At 34.2% G+C, this 21,678-nt stretch overlaps 1 protein-coding gene across 1 annotated transcript in view; it reads left to right on the top strand.

Annotated features, from left to right (window-relative positions):
- The window catches only part of Std1 (3 alpha-hydroxysteroid sulfotransferase), a 28,535-nt gene extending 7,199 nt beyond the window's left edge, over nucleotides 1-21,336 (top strand). Inside the window, 3 exon segments of the mRNA NM_001172893.1 lie at nucleotides 10,287-10,381; nucleotides 19,818-19,995; nucleotides 20,967-21,336. Of these exon segments, the coding sequence (NP_001166364.1) occupies nucleotides 10,287-10,381; nucleotides 19,818-19,995; nucleotides 20,967-21,085 (392 nt within the window). The 3' untranslated portion in view covers nucleotides 21,086-21,336.
- The last annotated feature ends 342 nt before the right edge of the window (nucleotides 21,337-21,678 follow it).

Here is a 21,678-nt window from a genome sequence, read left to right as displayed (position 1 = left end):
GTTAACATTTGTGTTGGTATTACATCTTTTTCACCTTATGTATGAAGGCTATAATTTTAAAACATTGAGTGAGTAATTTTTTTAAAAGTCATGTTTCTGTAGAATGCTAGGATGTGATCATTACTAACTTTTTTTGTCTTTTTGAAGCAGGATTTTGTTATGAATTACATGGTGGCTTTGAACTCACTTTGTAGCCAGTATTGGTCTTGAACTAACCATGATTCTTCTGTTCAGTCTCCTGAGCGATGCAAGATTGCAAAGTTTTATGAGAAAAACATAAAATAAAATCAATAAAAATATTAATAAATCTAATTATACTTTTTCTGCATGAGGAATCAAAATTAGTTAACCTAGTTGGTCACAAGAAAATATTGGGAATTTTACTTAAAGTTTTTAATTAATGCAGTTGTGAGTGTTTAATTTTTCAGTGTATATTTAGAGTACATAATGATTACACTCATCATGAGGAGTTACTACCTGACACAATGCTCTCAATTCCTTTGAATTCTTTCTCTTCTCTCCCTCCCCTATCATTCCGTCTCTTGGTCCTCTTTGCTATTTCAAAGATCTGTCTCTTATTTTCTTCCTTAGGTTAGCCATGCTTTGGATTTTTCATATGAGTTAAAACATGCAATATTTAAACTTATTTGTCTCATAAGTACTCAGAGTACTCATATCTAAGTTATATAAAGAACTAAAAATTTTTACATCTCCTCAAAAAGATCACATCAAAAAAGAACAACGGGAAGAGTTGACCCTTTGAAAAACAGCCCAAATTGACAATATATATTTAAAATAACTTAAACGTCTAGGACAATTAGAGCAATGCATGTTAAAACAATCTGAAGTTCTCTAGTACTCCAAGAATAATGATATCATCAAGAAATCCAATAATAAGAAAGGCTGGAGAGTTAGGTGAGATAAAGGAATTGCTCTGCACTGTTGGCAGAATGTAATAGAGTATAAGGAATATAAAGTTGCTCCGGAAAGGTAAAAATAATTTGGTTCACAGAGGGAGATACAAATCTAGTTTCAATCTTCTGCATCAATTATCCAATTTTCCCAGCACCATGTATTTTTTTGTTGTTTCACTTTTTTTGTTGCTTTTGGTTTGTTTTAACAAATCCATTTGATTTCAAGGATAAAAAGAAAGAAAAGGCTAAGAAACAAAATTATAACAATGGTTCAACCTTGTCAATCAGAGGGCTACATTGGTATTTACATTGCTCAGATATGTATTCCACAAATCATTCACCCTGAGAACAAGGCATCTGCATTTTATTTGTCACAATAATACCAGCACAAAGCTTTCTATTCATTGAAACCAGAAGAATCCGTAGCATTAATATCTTAAATATTTTTATAGCCTTATGCATATATATACACATATATATGCTTTTTCTTTTTGCTTCTCACATTAATGAAGTATTTAAATGAGTCATTTATTTCACTAATATGTTCTCAAATTGCAACCATATATCTATAAAAGCATAAAATCTATCATTTTGTATGGCTGAGTGTTACGTCATTGTACTCCAACTTTTCTATCTATTTCTACATTGATGGCCATCTAGGATGTTTTCAACATCTGGCTATTACAATCTGTGCTGACATAAATATGGGTGCACAAGTATCACTGTATTATGATGTGTTTACTATTTTGAGAAAGATAACTAGAATGGGAATAGTGAAGTTGAAAGGGATATCTAATCTTAGCTTTTTGATGAATTTCCAAAAGGTTGCACCACTCTGCATTTCCTGTGATAGTGGAAAACGGATTACCTTCTCCCTCATCCCTCCAGAATTTGTTATTGCTTTTTTTCTACTTTTTTGTCTGTAGGGTTTTTTTTTTAATTTTTTAGTATTTCTTTCTTTTAAAAAAGCAAGAAGTATTGTAAAAAATTGTAGAATTTTTAAAAAGTAATCAACAGTAGATAATACATTACAAACTGTTATCTTAGAAGTAATTGTTTAAGTTACAAAATAAAAGCCTAAATAATGAACAATAATAGCACAAACTATTCTTTTTGATGAACTAATAAAAACTTAGTAGTATGTTATGTATCTTGCATATTTAAACATATGTATAGTTATATGTGCATACATACAAGTTGGTCTTTGGTCACTTTTTTCCCTTTCATTATTACAATATCTACTGTACATTTTGGATCTTATTACTCTTTCAGTGTTTTATTACTAGTATTATTATTTAATTTTAACCTACAGAGACAATGCAATTCTTAAAAATGTGAATATTATTTATTTTACTTATGACCATAGTCTCAAGTTGGCTCCATTTACACGTAAAAGCCTCAAGATCATCCTTTTTTATAGCTTGATTTCTTTACAGTAGCTATTCTTCTGGAGTGAGGTGGAACATCAGTGTTGTTTTAATCTGCATCTCATAAATGATCAGTGATGTAAAACATATTTCACATATTTATTTGTTGTGTTTGTTGATCTGAGAAGTGTGTATTCATTTCAGGTGCCTGTTTTTGAAATAGGGCTTACTGCTAAGAAGACTGATTTTTTTGAGTATTTTTAATATTCTCAGTAGTAGTCTTTTGTCTGCGGAACAGCTGGCAAACACTTTTCTGTTTGATTGTGTCTTCACTATTTTGGTGGTTTCTCTTGCAGTGCAAAAGCTTTTGAGTAGGGTAAGATCCAAGTCGCTGATTGTTTGTGACAGTTTCTGTGTAATCCAGGTGTTGGTCATAATTTCTTTGCTTACATCAGTGTCTTCAAGAATTTTAGCCCCTCTATCTTCCAGCAGATTTAATGTTTCTGTGTTAATGTTAAGATATTCAGTGTCTTCTGACTTTAGCCTGATGCATCAAGAGAAGTTGGCTTAGCGTTTCTGGAGTCATTTCTGCATATTCTCATCTTTCCCATTAATCATCAGATCTGTGTTTTTGCAGAACCATAATGTTATTTTTGGTAGTAGCTTTATAGTATAATTTTAAAACAGAGATTATCATGTCCCCATTCTGGTCTTTATTGCCTAGGATTGCATTTGCTATTCTAAGGCTAAACTGTTTCCAGATAAATTTTAGGATTTTTTTCTAACTTAGATATGCTATTGGAATTTTGTTTGGCATTGCATTGAATCTGTACAACAGTTTTGGAAGTATGACCATTTTCTCCATATTGGTTTTTCTGAATCAAGAGCACAGGTTATCTCTGCATTTTTAAATAACCTCTTCAATCTTCTTTTGTAAAGTATTGTAGCTATGTTTTACATCCTTTGTTAGACTGATTCCTAGGTATTTCATTTTTTGGACTCTGTTGTATAAGGTATTGCTTCCCTAACCTCTATGCTGCTAAGTTTGTTGTTTGTGTACAAGAACACTATCATTTTTTGAGAGCTGAGTTTGTAACCAGTTATGTTACTGAATTTGTTTATTAAATCTAGAAGTCTTTGGTTGGAGTTTTTGGGTCATCTAAATAGAGTATCAAGTCATCAGCAAATAACAATGGTTTAATTTCTTCCTTTCCTATCCTTATTCTTTTTCTTGTCTAATTGTTCCTGGTATGTTTCCCAAGGCTATATTGAATAACAGTAAATGTAGTGGGCGTCCTTGTCTCATTACTGATTTATAGAGAAATCTTTCATGTTTGGTCCTTTTAGTGTGCTGTTGGTTTCTGTTGTGGTTTTTATCACAATGAGGATAGTTTTTATCACAATGAGATAGTTTTTATCAGGATGGTTTTTATTACAATGAGATAAAGATCATCTTTTTCAATTTTCTGTAGAGTTTTTTTATCATGAATGCATGTTGGGCTTTGCCAAAAATTCTTTCTATATCCATTGAGATGATCATATGACTTTTGTCCTTGGCTCTGTTAATTTGGCATAGCACTATTATAGATTCATGTATTTTGAAGCATCCCTGCATCACTGTGGTGAATCCTCCTTGATCATGGTGTATAGTCTTTGGTGATTTGTTTCAGTCTTTTTTCCAATATATTACTGGGAATTTTTGCATCAGTGTTCATTGGAGAGAATGCCTAAGATTTGCTTTCTGAGTATGGTCTCTCTGTCGTTTTGGCCACAGAGTATTGCTGGCTTACAGGATTGAAGCTGGGAATATTGCATCTTTACAATTTCATTAAAGAGTTTGACAAGTAGTGGTGTTGGGTCTTCTCTAAATTTCATGTAGAATTCATAGGCAATTCATCAGGCCCTGAGCTTTTTTTTGTTGATAATTTTTAAATACATCTTTGATTTTATTTATTGATGCTGGGTTACTCAGCATTTCAATGCCTTTTGATTCAGCTTTGTAAGTCATACATATCTAGGAATTTGCCATGTTTTCTGCATTTTCCATCATTTTAGTACACATTTTCAAAGTAGATATAGATGATTTTCTGGATTTCTTAAGGATCAGTTGTGATTTCAACTGTTTGTTTCCTAATTACATGTTGTTGAGTCTTTTCTTTCCTTAGTATGATAAGGTTGGCTAAGGGTTTATAAATTTTATTTAATACCTCAAGCAACTAACTCTTCAATACAAAGATATTTTACATAGGTTTCTTAATTTCCAGTGTGTTGATTTCTGCTCTGGTTTTTATAATTTACTACCTTGTATAAACCTTTTGCTTATTCTGTTCTTCATTTTCTAGACATCTGTGGTTCAGTATTAAGTTGTTTATTTGTGTATGCTCTGTTTTCCTAATATGTATGTTGACTGATATAAGTTTCTTCTTAAGACTGCTTTTACTGAATGCTGTAAGTTCTCATATATTGAATTGGGATTACCATTCAACTGGCATAACTGTTTAATTTTTTCTTTAATTTCCTTTGTCATTCACTGGTTGTTCAGCAGTGTACTATTTAATTTCTACGTGTTTATGAAGTTCTGATGGTTTTATTTGGCATGGATTTCCAATTGCACTGCACTGTGGTCTGATAGTATACATTGGATAATTTCAATTTCTTTGAATTTATTTAAGCATGCTCTATGAGCTACCAGGGTTCTCTACTCTGGAGAGAGTGTTCTGTTCAACTTAGAAGAAAATATATTCCAATGTTGTGGGGTGGAACACTCTATAGACATCTACTAAGTCCATATGTTCAAAAATTTGATTTAATTTTGGTATTACATTATTGATTTTATGTCTATCTGTCCTACCTTTTTGTGACAGTGGGATTTTGAGGTCTCTCAATACAATTACAAAAGAGTTTATGTGATTTTTCAGGTCTGTTAATAATTGCTTTATATAATTGGATGTGCTGCTATTGTTGCATATATATTTATTATTGTTTTCTCCTGTTTTGAATTTTTCCTTTAATGAGTAGACAGCGGCCTTCTTTTTCTTGGGTAATGAATCTTGACTGAAAATTCTCTTTGTGTGCAAATGAAATAGAAATCCATCCATTTTTGTATGTTACTGCCTCTTGGAAAGGATGTTTTCCATCCTTTGATTGTTATTCTTTGAATTTATTTTTGGATTAAGTGTATTTCTTGTACACAACGAATTGTTGGATCTTGCTTGTTGATATAATCTGCCAGTGGGGTTTTTTTTTTTTTTGGATTGGTGAATAAAGACCATTAAGATTGATGGTTGTAAAGTGTTGTTTATTAATTTATATTTGCCACATTATTTTCCTGTTGGTCAATGCTCTGTTTTTCCCCTCTCTATTTATTTGTCCACATTGCTGGATTTCTTCTGTTCAGCTTCGTGGAGCAGAAGTCTTATTTTCTATTTGTAGAATGCCCTTAAGAATATTTTTGCAGTGCTATTTTGATGTTTATGAATTTCCTGAAATGTTCTTCAGCATGTAAGTATATTACTTCTCCATCAATTTTTAAAGACAGTTTTGAAGGTTATATCAATCTTGGCTGAAATTAGCTTTCTTTAGAACTTAGAGTACTTCAAGCTCTCCTTGACTTCTGACTTTGTGCTAAGATGTCATCTGTAATTCTCATGGACTTTGCTGTAGAGATGAGTGGTTTCTTTTCTTTATCGGCTTTTTGGATTTTATACTTATGTGGAATTTCTGGAAGCCTAACAATGATATGCTGGGCTATAGACTTTTTTTGTATCATTGCAATATATCTCATTTATCTGCATGTCAAATTCCTTTTTTCTACCAGGAAATTTTTCTGTCATTATGTCCTTGAAAACTTTTTAATGTTATTTGTGGTATCTCCTGCTTTTTCATTGACTCCATTTAATCTTAAGTTATTATTGTTAAACTCATCTAAAATAATTGCTGGATTGATTTGTCACAGTCCCTTGCTATTTTAAGCAATATTTTTTTTCCTCATCTCTAGCTGCAAGCTGTCTTTCGTGTCTGAGATCTTTTCTTCGCATTGGCCCATTTACTTCTTATATTTTCAAGTGGAGTTTTTTTCTCATGAATATTTGCTTGAATTTGATTTAGGGATTTCATTTATTTCCTATGCTGAACTTCCATAATATCATAAAATGTGACTTTTTAAATATTTGTCAGCCCTAACATAATGAGAATGCTATGTATTTTGGTAATCTCTGTAGTTACCCTAAAGATTATTTCCCATTTCATTCATCCCTGATGTTCATCCAAATTGTTTGTTTTTTCCCCTTCAGGCAGATATTGGGGAGACCCTTGGGTTGTCCCATCTCATTGCTCACTGAATTTGCAGTTGATGAACTGCATATCTGAGGTTGTATGTTGCTTTAGTGTCTTCTCTTATTACCTTTTTGTTTTTTAATTCAATTTTGGGGGTGATGTTTATAAGTTGAGAAAGGTGGGTTGCTTTTGTGGAAGTTTTTCTTATTTTTTTTCCAACTGGGGACTGAATAGAGGACTTTATGCTTCCCAAGTATATACTGCTGAGATTGTTTGGCCTGTTCATGGTTGTTTGGCCCTATGACACCACATTTTCTGTGAGCATTGGTCAATATCAGTTATGAATTATCAGAACTATGTTAATTTTAGTTATTGTGCTACCAATAGCATCAACCACAGCCTAAACAATAACAAAATGAGCCAAAACTTATCTAGCAACATTTAAACACATGAACTAGAATTATGATTGTAGAAAAAATGTGAAACAAACCAGATAATTATATGTAATATGCAAGTCTGCAGTGTGGCAATTTTTCTCACTTAGGTTAAAATTAAAAATTGATTAAAGAGAAAATCCAAAAGTGGATAAAGAGAAAGAAATCAGAAGTACATTTGGAGAGCAAAAGTGGGTGATGTCAACTTAAGGGGAATTGTGTAAAAGACTGAAGATAAAGAGAAATTGAGGACATAAAGGAAAGAACAGAACAGCACCACACCCACAAAGAGCTTGGGAACCACTTCCACACTCAGATAGAAACATAGAAGGGGAAGAGAATAGAAAATTAATGAAAAAGAAATAGTCCACTAACAAAATTCCCTGTCATTGAACTAGTAGACAACCTGTGGAGATAGAGTTCTGAATAATGCTAATTTATCCTAATAGGAACGCAGCACTTTATTTATGATGAAGTAGTGGATAATCTCAAGCAGTTTCTATGGGTGTGTGCACAACCAGGAGCTGCTAAAGGAAGCCAGCTATATTGCTGGGATTTGAGTTTATCCAGCTCATCTCCAAAATGGCTTCTAGCTCATTTCTGTCTCCCTATGGGATGGCTAAGTCCTCAGCGCTCATCACAATCCACTGCAGTCTCCACATCTGCTGATCCCCTGTACTGCAGTGTCTACTTGCCGAGGCTTCCATGGTCAGCCGCCATCACTGTTACAATGACCGTGCACATCCAGGTTCAAACAGCTCCTCTCACACAGTGAGTCCCTCTATCAGGGAGAGGGTGCCACCCTCAACTCCATTCATCTTCATTGAAGTTTTTCTTTTTTCTCTCTGTGGGCTTCAATTCAATTTTAGGTTCTCCCTGGCTCCAGGTGACCCATTTTCTTCCTTCTTGTCTTCTTCATGATGCTATATTCCAGCATCTTGATGGCTACACTCAGAGAGTCTGTATTCTCTACTATTTACCACACCATCATCTTCCCAGTGGTCCAGCACCACGTTCTGAATAGGATTTTTTTCTTCCAGCATAAGCTTTTAGTTCGTTTTCAATGATCTAATATCTGAATATGTCTAATGATATTTATTTGTTTTTCATTTTCTTGGATTGCCCATGTATCTGGTTTTTTTCTATAACCATGCTGTTTGCATGGCTAACTTTGTAATATAGTTTGACATCTGGTATTGTGATGCCTCTTGTTTCTCTCCTGATGCCCCAGGTTGCTTTTGCTATTAGGATCTTTTATGTTTTCACATGAACAGTACAACTGTTTTTGTTACATCTGTAAAGTATACTGCTGTTATTTGACTGTGACTTATATAATCTATAAAACAGCTTCGGAAGTACAGCCATTAGCAATATTTTTTGGAATATTCAGGAACAAAGGACATCTTCTCAATTTACCACATCCTCTTCAGACTCTTCCTTTCAGACTACTGCTGTTTTGATTGTAGGGTTCCTTCAAATCTTTGCATTCATTAATTCCAAGGAAGTTCATTTATCTTGAAGCTATTGTGTTTTTTCTTTATGCTGTTTACTATCATACTAATGATTTTTGTGTGTTGATGTTACATCCTGCTGTATTGGCATTCTGGTTTGTGTCTAGATGTCCCTGTAAAACCTCATGGAATCATAGACTTTGAGTTTTTCAGAGGTGCATGGATCCAATTTGTGATTGATTGATTGACCCACACTGGGATTAAAGGTGTGAGTGCTACAACAGCAGCTGTGTGGGTTATCTGCATAAAGTTTAAGGTGCACAAAGAAGCTTGTGCTTCTATCCCTAGGGTATTTTTTGGGGGGCAGCAATGAAATGTTGGTTGTCACACACTTCTGCCTTGCAGCTAGTCATTTAAGTCTAGTCTTGTCTTCTTTTTTTGTTTGTTTTCCTTACTTTTTCTCTGCTTTCCTCCATCCCAGTTCTTTCTTTTTGACAGTCTCATTAACTTTTACAATATCAGTTGTAGATACTGAATTTTATATATCCTTTCATTTTCTTGCATTATAGAAACAATCTTTTCTTTTTTCCTTTTCTTTTCTTTTGTTTCATGGTATTTTTGTGACCAGATTTCACTCCGATGCTCAAGGGACTTTGAACTCAGTTATATCCCAAATTGCCATTGAAATCAAGGTGTTGCTCCTGGTTCGCATTTCTGCTGAAATTGTTTGTTAATTACATGAATCCTTGTGTACAACTTCAGTTTTGTATGTAGAATATCAAGTCGTCTTCCAATAATGATAATGTGAGTACATTATACATTATGTATTTCTTTTATTTGTCTGTATCTCTGCCTCACTGCTGTGACTAATGTTTCAAGTACTACGCTGAAGTGTCTTTAGTTGCTATCATTGTCACACACTGATAACTTTAGAAAGAATGCTTTAAAATATAACATTGTACCTACTAGAATATAAAATAAATAAAACACTTGATGTCATAGGTTTTAGAAAGGATATTCTAAACAGAACCACATTTGAAGAACAAATAGCAGCAATAATCTACTACATGGATTTTATCAAATGAAAAATACATGAACTGGGAATGTTTTTGCATGCCAGTGATCTTAGCACTCAACATGCTGATGTAGGAGGATTGTAACAAGTTTATTTATTTATTTGTTCATTTTTTATTTATGCATGTTAGAATACTACTTCAAACATAAGTCAGAGCAATCAGGCAAAAGATACAGACAAACTAAACACAAATAAGAAAAATATATTTGTTTAATTAAATAAATAAGTAAAGTACAAATACAAATTCCATATGGCCAAGACACTCTCCTTCAAAGTATCTCACAGAATGATTTAATATCATCATACTACATTGATACATATATATTCTTATTTATAGCATCACAATTTACAATAGCTAAACCTGGAAGCAACCTGTATGACCGTCAACAGATCAATGAATAAAGAAATATGGTATCTCTACAAGATGTAGTACCTGTCCACCATGAGGCAGGTGAAAGGCATTTGGTAGATAATTGATGGAGCGGTAGACCATACTGTTGGTGAAACAATGAGACACACATGTTACAGTCTACTTACTGATCTCCCTTTCCATATCTGGCTTGAAGAGCAAGCATCTCGTTTTTGCTGTTTTATGTCACTAGGTTTTAATATATGTATCAAAATTATGGTGTACATTGAAAATATATATGATTAATTTGTGAGTTGTCTCTTAATTAAGAGACAGGGGAGGAGGAAAAGTGAAATTTGTACATGGACCTCTAATTTGTAGAGTTTGTAGTCTGTCACACTTTCTGCACCCCCACATGCAGTGATATATGGATCGTGGTTTGAGCATGTCCGTGGTTGGCTGTCCATGAGAGACATGGAAAACGTCCTCGTGCTGAGTTATGAAGATCTTATCAAGGTAACCTGTGTGGTGCAATCAGCACACTCTCCTCAAAGCCTGTACTCTCTATGACAGCTTTTATCTCAGGAATTTGTATTCTGCCTTTCTTTTCAAAGTTCACACTCACAAAGATTCAGGAAGTGTGAGAATAACACTATTGTCTTATTTCCCTTAATTGTGTCTCTTCCTGATTCTGGTTCATGATATCCTTAGGTTTTCTACATTGTTTGAATTCACAATGTGTAAATAATAGTTCCACATCCAAAGTCAGAGTGTGATGGTTACAGGTAGCGGGACAATTTCTAGGGGCAGGGCTTATGATGCTACTGTTAACCTGGAGAGTTCCAGAGATGTGTCCAGTGCTCTGTAATTTCCGTCTCACTGATTAAAAAAAAAAGGTGAAGCAGTGAAGTTAATACACGTGAACATTTTGAGTGTTGAAATACTGCAGGAGAGGGAAGGACATCAGGTAATACTGTCATCCTGAAGGTGGGAAAAGGGATGTTGTTGGACACGAGGGATAACCTCTAGTATTCTGTAGTTTAGAAGGATAACTGTAGTTTACAGAAAATTAATTGACAAAGGCATGTAACATTTCCCAGAACAAACAAATGAGATTTATATGATTGGAAAGATCTGCCAAGAAGCCAAACCTGATCATGACACATTGCATAAACATTAATATCCCATACTGTACTTCATGAATTTCAAAATTTTCTATACTTATTATATGTACATACTCAAAGGTTGATATTTAAAAGCACAGATTTTCAAGCATTTCAATTAGGCTCTCAGCAAGCAGTGCACATTTCTTTCCACCTCCGTGGGTGGTAGGACACTGTATCTAAAGGGGCCAAATGAAAGCATCTCTTGGTGTGTGAGGTAAACCAATGCTGTACTTCTGCACACAGACACATAAACACAAGTACAATAGAAGCACACCACTTAACCCAAAAAGAAACAGAATAAAACCCACAGAAAACAGAACTGGGTCATTTCACTGACAAAGCCCCTGACTAGAATCGGGTGAGAAGCATCCAGTAATAGCAGACTGCTGGCAGATGGAAATGAAGTTTGAGGGAAATCAGTTCTGAGGTAGAAGCCAGAATACCCAGGCTCTGCCTATGTGGTTGACAAAAATCACTTAGTGCAAAAAGGACCAGAAAAGCTTTTATGGCCTGAAGCACACAGAGCAGCCCTAACTCAGTGGCAGAAGTAAGGGAACCTACTTGTCCTAGTGTTGGACAAGGGCATGTCTCTTTTCCAACAATGAATGGATAACAGAAGCCACTGGTATGGAAAAGAAACTGTCAAGCAAGATTTGGAAGAAGATGACTGCACAAAGATCTGGGAGAAAACCCTGGATTTCACTAAGGGTGTGACAACTGTGACAGCATCAAAGAAACAAACACATTAAGGAAAATTCAACACCCAAAAAGTTGTCTTCTGAATACCACTACTAGCTCCCACAATTAGAGAACAAGATCAGCACATAACACAGCACAAATTCCATGGAAAACTTGGCACTACACAACACATCACTATAATGTGAATTCAGTACTACCAAAGAATTGTGGGCATCCGAGGAATTTTGCTCTGTTTCTCTTTCTTTTGTTGATTAGCTTTCTTTATCTGGCTGATTTGTGGAGGATTTTGTTATGCTACAGTGGTTTGTTTTTGATGCTTAGTTTTTCTTGGTTTATTTTATTGCTTTTTCTTTTGATCAATTAGATTTCTTACTTGTATGTTTCTTTTGCTCTGTTCATCTTTCTCTGTTTCCTCAGTTGTCCCTCTCTGTTTATGATACCTTCATGTGAATGAATATTTTATCAGTATTGTATTGTTTCAATATTGGTTATTGTTTTTTCCTTCCATTTTCCTCATTATTCTCCAGTCTCCCAAACACTGACTGAAGGTCCTTGGCATGTCTCTATTGCTTCTACTATATTTCAGCTACTTCAAAACTCTGCTTTGTTACTTACCCTTCTTTAGTACCACTCAAACATCTTAAAATCAATATACAAGGGGAAACTCACTGCATACCAGTTACCAGAATATGGTGAAGCTATGTCATTGCAGAGACTGCTCCTACATTTAAAAGTGCTACATTAATAGTTAACAAAGTTTTTCTGTTGCTAAGCAGTGCTTGCTGATATTTTCATTGATAAATGCTCTTTCATAGCCAGGATGCCATAAATGCTTTAGTCAGTTTTTCTACCTTGTATCCCAACATTGTGATTGGGTTAAAAATCATCACCATTGTGCCTGACGAAAGGTCAGAGTGCTGAGCCAAGTAAATATTAACTTCTAGAACTCAATAAAATGGGATGTTAGGAACTTGGCATAGACATGGAATGAAGTATCACCTAGAGGACAGCTTTGAGGAAACAGACACTTCACAGGGGAATGTGAATGCTAGGGATAAAGCTAAGCACCCTAGAAAATCTATGAGCACAACACACAAAAAAAACCTAAAAACTGACAAGAAAAGAAGCAAAATGCAACACAAGACATCCACACAACAAAACCAGGTAAAAAACAGAGAACAAAGAGTCAGACAGAATTAGAAATGATATACTGGATCTTCCTGAAATGATAGAAGCAGAAATGAAAAAAAAATACATATGGCTATGGAAAAGTTAAATTCTCTGGTGAAAAATGCAACAAAATGAAAGACACACCTAATGTATTTGGATAGACACAAAGAATTTGAGGAGCTCAGAAATATAAAAGAAACCATGTATGCCCAACATAAGAAAACAATCCCACTGAAAATATGTGCAATAGGTTGAATGAACATGCTGATAGACTATCAGATCTAGAAAACAGAATTTGGTTATTGACTACAAGACAACAGAATTATCTTAAAATAACAAGGGACAATACAAAGTCCCAAAGAGCTGAAAAATTAATGAGAGAAGAACAACATAAATCTTAGCTGAATTAACAAAAATGTGAATTCCAAAAGCATTAAAATTATCTTCACATAGATTATAGCAGATAACTTCCAAAGGTAAAGAATTTTACGTTTAAATAAGTGTGGGTTATCCCACTCCAATTATTCATGCCAAAAATCCATCTGTATTATGGCATATAGTACACAAGGTCTCAGAAATTTGGCACAAGTGCACAATAGTGAATGATATTAGAAAAGAGAAACAGATCATCTATAAAGGAAACAACATCAGAATCACAGCAGACTTCTCAACACAAATTCTGAAATCATGAGAAGCCTGGAATGACATATTTCAAGTGCTACAAGAAAACAACATCAAACAAGATTGATACACTCTGAAAAATTATCTAGTAAAATTAATGCAGAAATAACATTCTTCTATGGTGAAGGACAACAAAAGATTCATAATCATTTACCATCCTCTCCAAAATGCTCTGAAAGACATTGTAAGAAAAGTTATGAATGAGTCTAAAATTACAATAGCATGAAGGAAAAGAAGCCAAAACGCAGGAAAAACAATTTTTCAAAAGAGAAATAAAGATACCAACAACAGGAATATAAAATGAGAAGGATAATCAGCATGCACCAGTGATAACTTTCCAGGTAAATGTTCTCAATTTAGCAATGAATGCAAACATATGAGAAAAATGAATCAAGAAAATTCAGCAATATGTTGCATACAGGAAACATATTTAATCCCCAAAAAAGCATAGACTGAAAGTCAAGGATAGAAATCAAGAATCCCTGTGGCAGGAAGCCACCAAAACAAAAAAGCTACTGTATTGCAGACAACATAAACTTCAGGCAAGATCGATCAAAACAAAGTGTTTATGTGTTTAGGTAAAACATAAAGAAAAAGCAAAACAATCATATATATATATATATATATGCAGCAAATATCAGTACACCCAACTACATAAAACCAATAATAAAGGACATAAAAAATATAAATATAAGCACATTTCTAATGGGGGACCTTAATATTTCACTATCACAACAAGATCAAATAGGGAAAAAATCAGCAAGGATATATCAGAACTAAAACAAATATTCTAACAAAAGGACATAGTAGATTTCTATACAGTGTTCCACAACACAGCATCAAAATACACATTCTTCTCAATGGCACATGTGAAGTTCTTTAAAGTATTAAACACACTAACACATAGGATTTGTCTAAGTAAATGTAAAGGACTTGAATTTATCAAATGTCTATGATTTTACCATACGAAATGTGTTTCACATAAAATTATAGGAGAACTTTAAGAGTTTCTACAATATTTCTCAGAAACTGAGTATTGAACTCAGGATATCATACCTGAGAGGCAGGTGCTGTGAGACACTTTCTACAATTAAGTAATAATATTTATACAACCTGTAGGAAGTTATACGATTCAATAAAAGTAGGTTTAAGAGGGAAACATATAGCAATGAGCTGTCACATCAGGAAAATAGGACAAACTAACATAAACAACCTGACCTTGATCCTCAAACTCTGAGGATAAAAAAGAACAAATAAATATCAAACCTCAAATGAGAGGTGCAATTATAAGTAATAACGAATCAATTAAATGAAGAGGTCACTTGAAAAATTAAAAAATATTTTGATAAGCCCTTAGTCAATTTATCAAAAATCAAAGGAAAAACTAATCCACGGAGGCAGGAATGAAGAGTGTAAAATCACAATGAATCCTGTGGAAATTCAGAAGGTCATCAATATTTATTTGAAGAACCCTGCTGTCATGGTTTATGTTAGTCATGCCCAGGCCTCATGCATTTGCACTGTGCGTTTGCGACTGGTTCATTGTATGGTGCTTGGATTGATGGTGCCGGTGCTTCACCCACATATGGGTGGAGACAGGCTACAATGTAATGGCAGGAAGAAGGTGTGTCTGGCTCTCTTTTGCTTGTTTCTGCCTTGCTGTTCACAGCCACCATAAACTGCAGCCCAGCCATTCCATCCTGCCTTGAAACCAACTGAGGATGGACTGAAACCTCCGAAAACTGTTAGAAATAATCATTTCCTTTCCAACTTTGGGCTCCAGGTATTTTGTCTCAACAACCAGTAAAAAGTAACTAAGACATCTACTCTAAAAGATAAAAAACACAGTAGAAACAGGAAGGTTCCTAGATACAAAGGAATTACTAAAACTGAATCCAAAAGCATAAAAATGCTAAATGCCTCAATATTACTCCATGAAATTTAAAATGTAATTAAAATTTCACCCTTAAAGAAAAGGTCAAATGCTGGGGATTTAACTGTGTAAGCACCTGCCTGGCAAGTGCAAGGTCAAGAGTTCAATCCCAAGTACAAAGAAAAAAAAGCAAATATTGAAAGAAAGAAAGAAACACATGAAGAATGAAGGGAAGAAGACCAAAACAAAGAGAAAAAAAGAAAGCCCAAGGTCCTACTGAATATACAGATGAATGTTACAGAAAATTAGTGAAGATTTATTACCATTAGTCATGAAATTACACAGCAAAATTGACAGGGTAAAAGTATTGCCTAACTCATTTATTACCCTTACACTAAACCAGAAAAAGAAACAACCAACAAAGAATACTACAGGCCAATCTCCCTCATGAACATAAATTCAAAAATCCTGAATCAGACAATGGCAAACAGAATGTAGAATATCATCAAGAAGATTATACATCGTGATTACTTTTGATTTATCCCAGGAATGCTGAAATGGTTCAAAATAAGCAAATCAATAAATATAACACATCATGCCAAAACATCAAAAGTCAAAATCACATAATCATCTCAACACACACAGAAAAAGCACTTAATAAAGTTCAGCAATTTCTCAGGATAAAAATCCTACAGAGAATTTCAATACATGGTCTTATCTCAATCTGACCAAAGTCCCCAATGACAAACCAACAGCCAACATCATACTAAACAGGCAACACCTGAAAGCTTTCACTTGGAGAACTGCAGAAGGATACCCACTAATACCAATCCTATTGAACATATCACTGGAAACTTTAGCCAGAATGATTAGATAGGAGAGAGAAATAAAAGAAATAACAATAGCAAAGGAAGATGTTTAATGATAATTATGTTCCAATGACATGATATCCTAAAAGAAGACATAAAAACCCTAACCAAACAATCAGCAGGCATAATAATCAAATTCACTGGTATAGTTTGATGCAAAAGCAATACTCAAAAACTGTAGCATTTCTAGCCCCCAACAATAAACACACAGAGAAATTTAGGGGAAAATACAGCTTTCACAATGGCATTCAAATAATGAAATATTTAGGAATCAGTATAAGAAAGGAAATACAAGATCTATATATTGAATATTTTAGTAATTTCAAAAATCAGATCAAAGATACTACCAGAAAATGGAAAGATATCCCTTGAACATGGATATGAAAACTCACTATAGGGAAAAGATAAAACTGAAAAAACTATTATGCATATATAATGCAATTCCAAACAAAAAGCCTTTAATATCGCTTCACAGAATTAGAGGAAACATTGCTAAATTGATTGGAAACCAGAAGAGGCCAAGAATCAGAACAATTGTGGGCAACATGACAAGTCCAGCAACATAGCAACTCATGATCTGAAATTATATTACAAGGCTAATGTGTCTAAATCAGCATAGACTAGCAAAAATTAGACTTGAGGATCAATGGAACACAACAGAAGATGAAGACATAGTTCCAAACACACTCAGCCATCTCTGTTTGGCATAGAAACCATACATTTTCACTGGAAGAAAAAGAGTCTCTTTAATAAATAGGGCTGGAAATAAATAGCTTTTCACACTCCAAAGACTAATACTGGGCATGTGTTTATCACGGGATGAAAACTAAGATACAAATGGGACTATGACATAAATATTAAAACACAGACAGTGAATCTTTGGAAGAGAAATAGAAATTTTGAAGTAGGGGCAGGCAAAGACTTCATGAGCAAATTCGAGACCACATTGGAAATACAACAAAGAATCAACAAATGTTATCTCATTAAAATACTTGTGCACAAAAAAAGAAACTACCAATACAGTGAAAAGACAATACATAAAGTATAAAAAATTATAACTATTTGTCCTTCAGACAAAGGATGCTTATCGAGAACATATAAAGTATCTTTAAAACTCAGGCTGCCCGCATTTGAAAACCTAATGCAAAAAAGTCATCTGAGATGAGTATAATCATCTTCTCAGATGAAGAAATACAAATGGCAAATTAATGTATGAAAAAATATTCAATATCATTGGTCATTCAAAAGATGCAAATTAAAATAATACTGAGATTTTATCTCATTCTAGAAAGAATGGTTATCATCAGGAAATCAATCAGTAATATTAAAAAATATTTCTAGAAGACAGAATAGATAGAAATCTTGAAGACATCACTGTAGGTAAAGATTTTATAAACCAAAGTCTGATCTGATGGGACATTCGACAAAGAGTAAACACCAGGAATCTCACCATAGTATCAATTTTTTTGCACAGCAAGAGAAATTACCAAAATGAAAAGCACCACACAGAGTGGGCAAAAATTTAGCTGATTGTTCCCCAGTCAAATGACTTACGTCTATAACATATGAAAAATTGAAAATAACCAGTCATCAAATTAAAAAACCTAATCCAAAAATAGGCATCTGAGTTGAATACACATTTCTCAGAAGATGTACAAAAAAGCCAAGTAAAAATCTTTCAACACTAAAAGTCATTCAAGAAATGTAAGTAGAAAGAACACCAAGATTCTATTTCACCCCAGAAAGAATTGTTAGTTTGAAAGAATCAACCAATCACAAATACTGAAGCAGTTATGGGGAATAAGTTACTTTTTGCACTACTGGTTGGAATGTACATTGGTGCAATCATTTAAAAAATATTTTAGAGATTCCTCAACAAACTAAGATGAGAGATCCCATTTCATCCATCCATTCCTTTCTGGGTGTCTTCCTAGAACAATTTAAACCATTCTACCACATGGATATATGAACACGCATGTTTGTAGCAGCACTGTTTGCAATAGATGATGTTAGAAATAACCAGATTTCCCAGAAACTGAGAAAAGGACAAACGTGTGTTTTTTTTTTAAATATGATGCAGTACTATTCATCCTAACAGAATTATAACTAGAGCCATTTCTATGTAATGTGATGCACCTGAGAACATACTCTTAAGTGAAATCAATCGAGCTCAATGTGCATATGTCACATCATTTCACAGGTATTAGCTACCAAATGTGTAAATAGAGAGCCCCATATATAAAAGATATTTTGAAACAGGTTAAATTATTCAAAAGAAAGCGAATTAAGGAGAGAGATGGGAGAAGGAAGGAAAGGGAAAAAGAGTCAAAACTCCAAATTCAGATGAAACATAGCTGTTAAATATCACATTGTTTCTCTACTGGGAGAAATTAAAAGGGTGAGTAAGGACCAAAATATCTACCAAATATTTGGAAATAGGAAGAAAAAATGAGAAGGAAACAAAAGGAAGACCGAGGAGGAAAGAAAGAAAGGGAATGGAAAAATGGAAGGAAGGGAAGTAAAGCTCTATTAAATAAGATAGGAAAATAGGTCAAATGGAAGGCGGGCTTGGGGGAAAAATAAGAATAAAAAGTATAATGTGTAGATATAAATTTTCTCTAATGAATGTGGTTATTATGCACATCTAAAATGTACCCATAAATTTTGTAATAAGGAATAATTGTGAAAATAATACTATGCTATTAAACAGTGGAAGAGTGAATATAATACAAACCCTGGCTTTATACTCCAGGAGAGAAGAAAGCTCCCTATCACAATCCTCTGGCTATTTCAGTTCTGGCTTCTGTGTTTGCATCAATTCTGTCTGCTGCAAGAAGCTGTGAATCCTGAACTTACATCTAAAGGGACTTGTTTCAACAACCTTTTTTCAAACCACAGAAGGCATATATCTTTACTTCTATCCATATCTGTGTGTCCTTCTTGTTTGTTAACTGGGTACCATGCAATAGATATAAAGCAAAATCTTTCTTGTTATAAAAGTTTCTATCTTCATCCTACTGTCTTAGTAAATAGTAATTATTGAGATCATGTATTATGGGATCGTGTAAATGCTTTGTCTTATCTAAACATTATTTGAAACAGTCAGTGTTTTGTTTGTTTGTTTGTTTGTTGGTATTAAAACTATTTTTTCTCTAGTTCCCACTTTATATCTCCTTGCTTAGGATTATTGTGGTCTATCTGTGTTTCTAATATTGGCAATGGAAGGTCCAGGTCCTGTTTCTATCATGTGCTGTAGGCCATCACACTTGGACTTCTTTATCTTTGCACGACGCACACAGTTCAGGCCATCTCATTTTACCTGTCTCATTTCTTCCACCTCTTGAAGCAACTCAGATTTTTCTGTCTTTGATAAATCTTGATTGTCTTTATCATTTCTCTACTCTAAGTTAGTTAGCTACTTTCTTGTAGCCTCCTTGTCCTTCCTCTTCAATCCTCCTGCTCTACTTTTAGGTTTTTGTTATTTTTTTCTTTAGGACACAAGAAGCACTGTAGAGAAGATCTGTCAATTCTTAGGAAAGAAGTTAAAACCTGAAGAAACAGATTTAGTCCTCAAGTATAGCTCCTTTCAATTCATGAAAGAAAATGAAATGTCCAATTTCACCCTGTTGCCTCATGCTTATACTACTGAGGGTTTCACACTTTTGAGAAAAGGTAAGAAACAATGCACTACTTTCAAAATATATCAGGGGACATGGAAGAGATTCCCCTTGACCAGAACAGAATGTGGATAGTTAAGATGCCTAAGAGTTTCAATTTTGTGCTCAGAGTAGACACCAATTAAGCCTTAATTCTCCATTCTCCAACAATTACCTTCAAGGCCATATTCCCAGGGACCTAAATTTGCTCAAAATTTATTGTGTCATATTATAGCTAAGTATTATTAGTTTTTTTTAAAGAGGAAATTGTGACACACACATAGAAGTAGGACAGTTTGGAGACGTGGAACAAGTTGACCATCTACAATCAAAGAGAGAAATCTACAACAGGACCCTCTAAGACCTCAGGACCCTCAGAACCATTAGCTAATGTTCCAGCCTTCAGAATGTGAGAAAATTAATGCTTATTATTTCAATCACCCACCCAGTCTGTGTTATCTTGTAATGCGAGATCAAGCAAAAAAAAAAAAAAATACAAAAGCTTTTGAAAGATTTTTGAGTCAAGTAGAAAGACAACAAGAAATACACATCTACAAGACATGTAGGTTTGTGAATTACTCACATTCAGAAACTGAGATACCAACACAGAAAAACTGAGTATGCCCACATAATGTATTATGTTAACCCACATGGCAAATGCTATTGACTCCTGCTAACCAGTAAAAACCGACTGTTGAGAAGGAACAATTTCAAAATGTTTCAAATGACTGAGCCACTTTTGCAGTGAACAGATTATACATACAGGCTCTGCTGGAAGGGCGGGGGAAAGAAATTGTTTCTGTGAAGGTAGACGTATGAATGGTAGGCACCCAGGCATAGAAAGGCTATTGGCTCTGAACTGGTCCCTCAGCTATGTCAGCTACTGTCTCTGTGTCAGATGGATCATAGGAGCTAATCAGGGAGATGTTCTGAAGCCTTTCGCACTATTACCAAATCTGATCTACATTTCTATGCTGTGTTTCCCAGGAACTGTGGGGGACTGGAAGAATCACTTCACTGTAGCCCAAGCTGAAGCATTTGATAAAATTTATCAGGAAAAGATGGCAGGATATCCTCCAAAACTGTTTTCATGGGAAGAATGTTGAAAATGTCTATGTGTTATTTGGATACTGCTGTGTCCCTATCTTGTACTTCTGCATGCCTGTGGGATCATAGCATTCAATCAAGATTTTATTGTGAAGTTTTGAATTATCAAGTCTTTACATTATTGACAGCCTGCTTGTTACAAATTTCGTTTTTTCCTGTATTCCTTTAAAAGTACCTGTACTTTAGAAATTCTTCATGTTCATTTGTATACTGTATTATTGTGAAAAAATAAAAATTACACTAAACTGTGTCAAACTCTTTTTAAATTTTATTTTTTGATACCAGGAATCAAATTCTCATCCTTACACTTGCCAGGCAGATGCTGAACTGTTGAGCAATAATCCAGGCCCTGTTTTGTTTTTTAAAGGGGAAAAATAGAACTAGATATAAAGTTTCTTAAAAGGGCAGAAAGAAAAAATAATAACTAGTACATTTAATAAATCTGTTTCCATAGTAGTTACTCAGGCTACAAGATATACTCATGGCATCTTTTCCATAAATATTAGCAAAGTTTTCTTTTCAGTGAGAAGAAAAATTAAAATTACAACTGTCTTTACTGTGGTGTGTGTGTGTGTGTGTGTGTGTGTGTGTG

This window comes from Cavia porcellus, unplaced genomic scaffold (genome assembly GCF_034190915.1).
Source record: "Cavia porcellus strain 051 isolate PalLab524CR breed Dunkin Hartley unplaced genomic scaffold, mCavPor4.1 scaffold_7, whole genome shotgun sequence".
Classification (NCBI taxonomy): domain Eukaryota; kingdom Metazoa; phylum Chordata; class Mammalia; order Rodentia; family Caviidae; genus Cavia; species Cavia porcellus.
The sequence above is the reverse complement of the archived record's forward strand: the minus strand, read 5'-3'. Positions and strand labels throughout refer to the sequence as shown.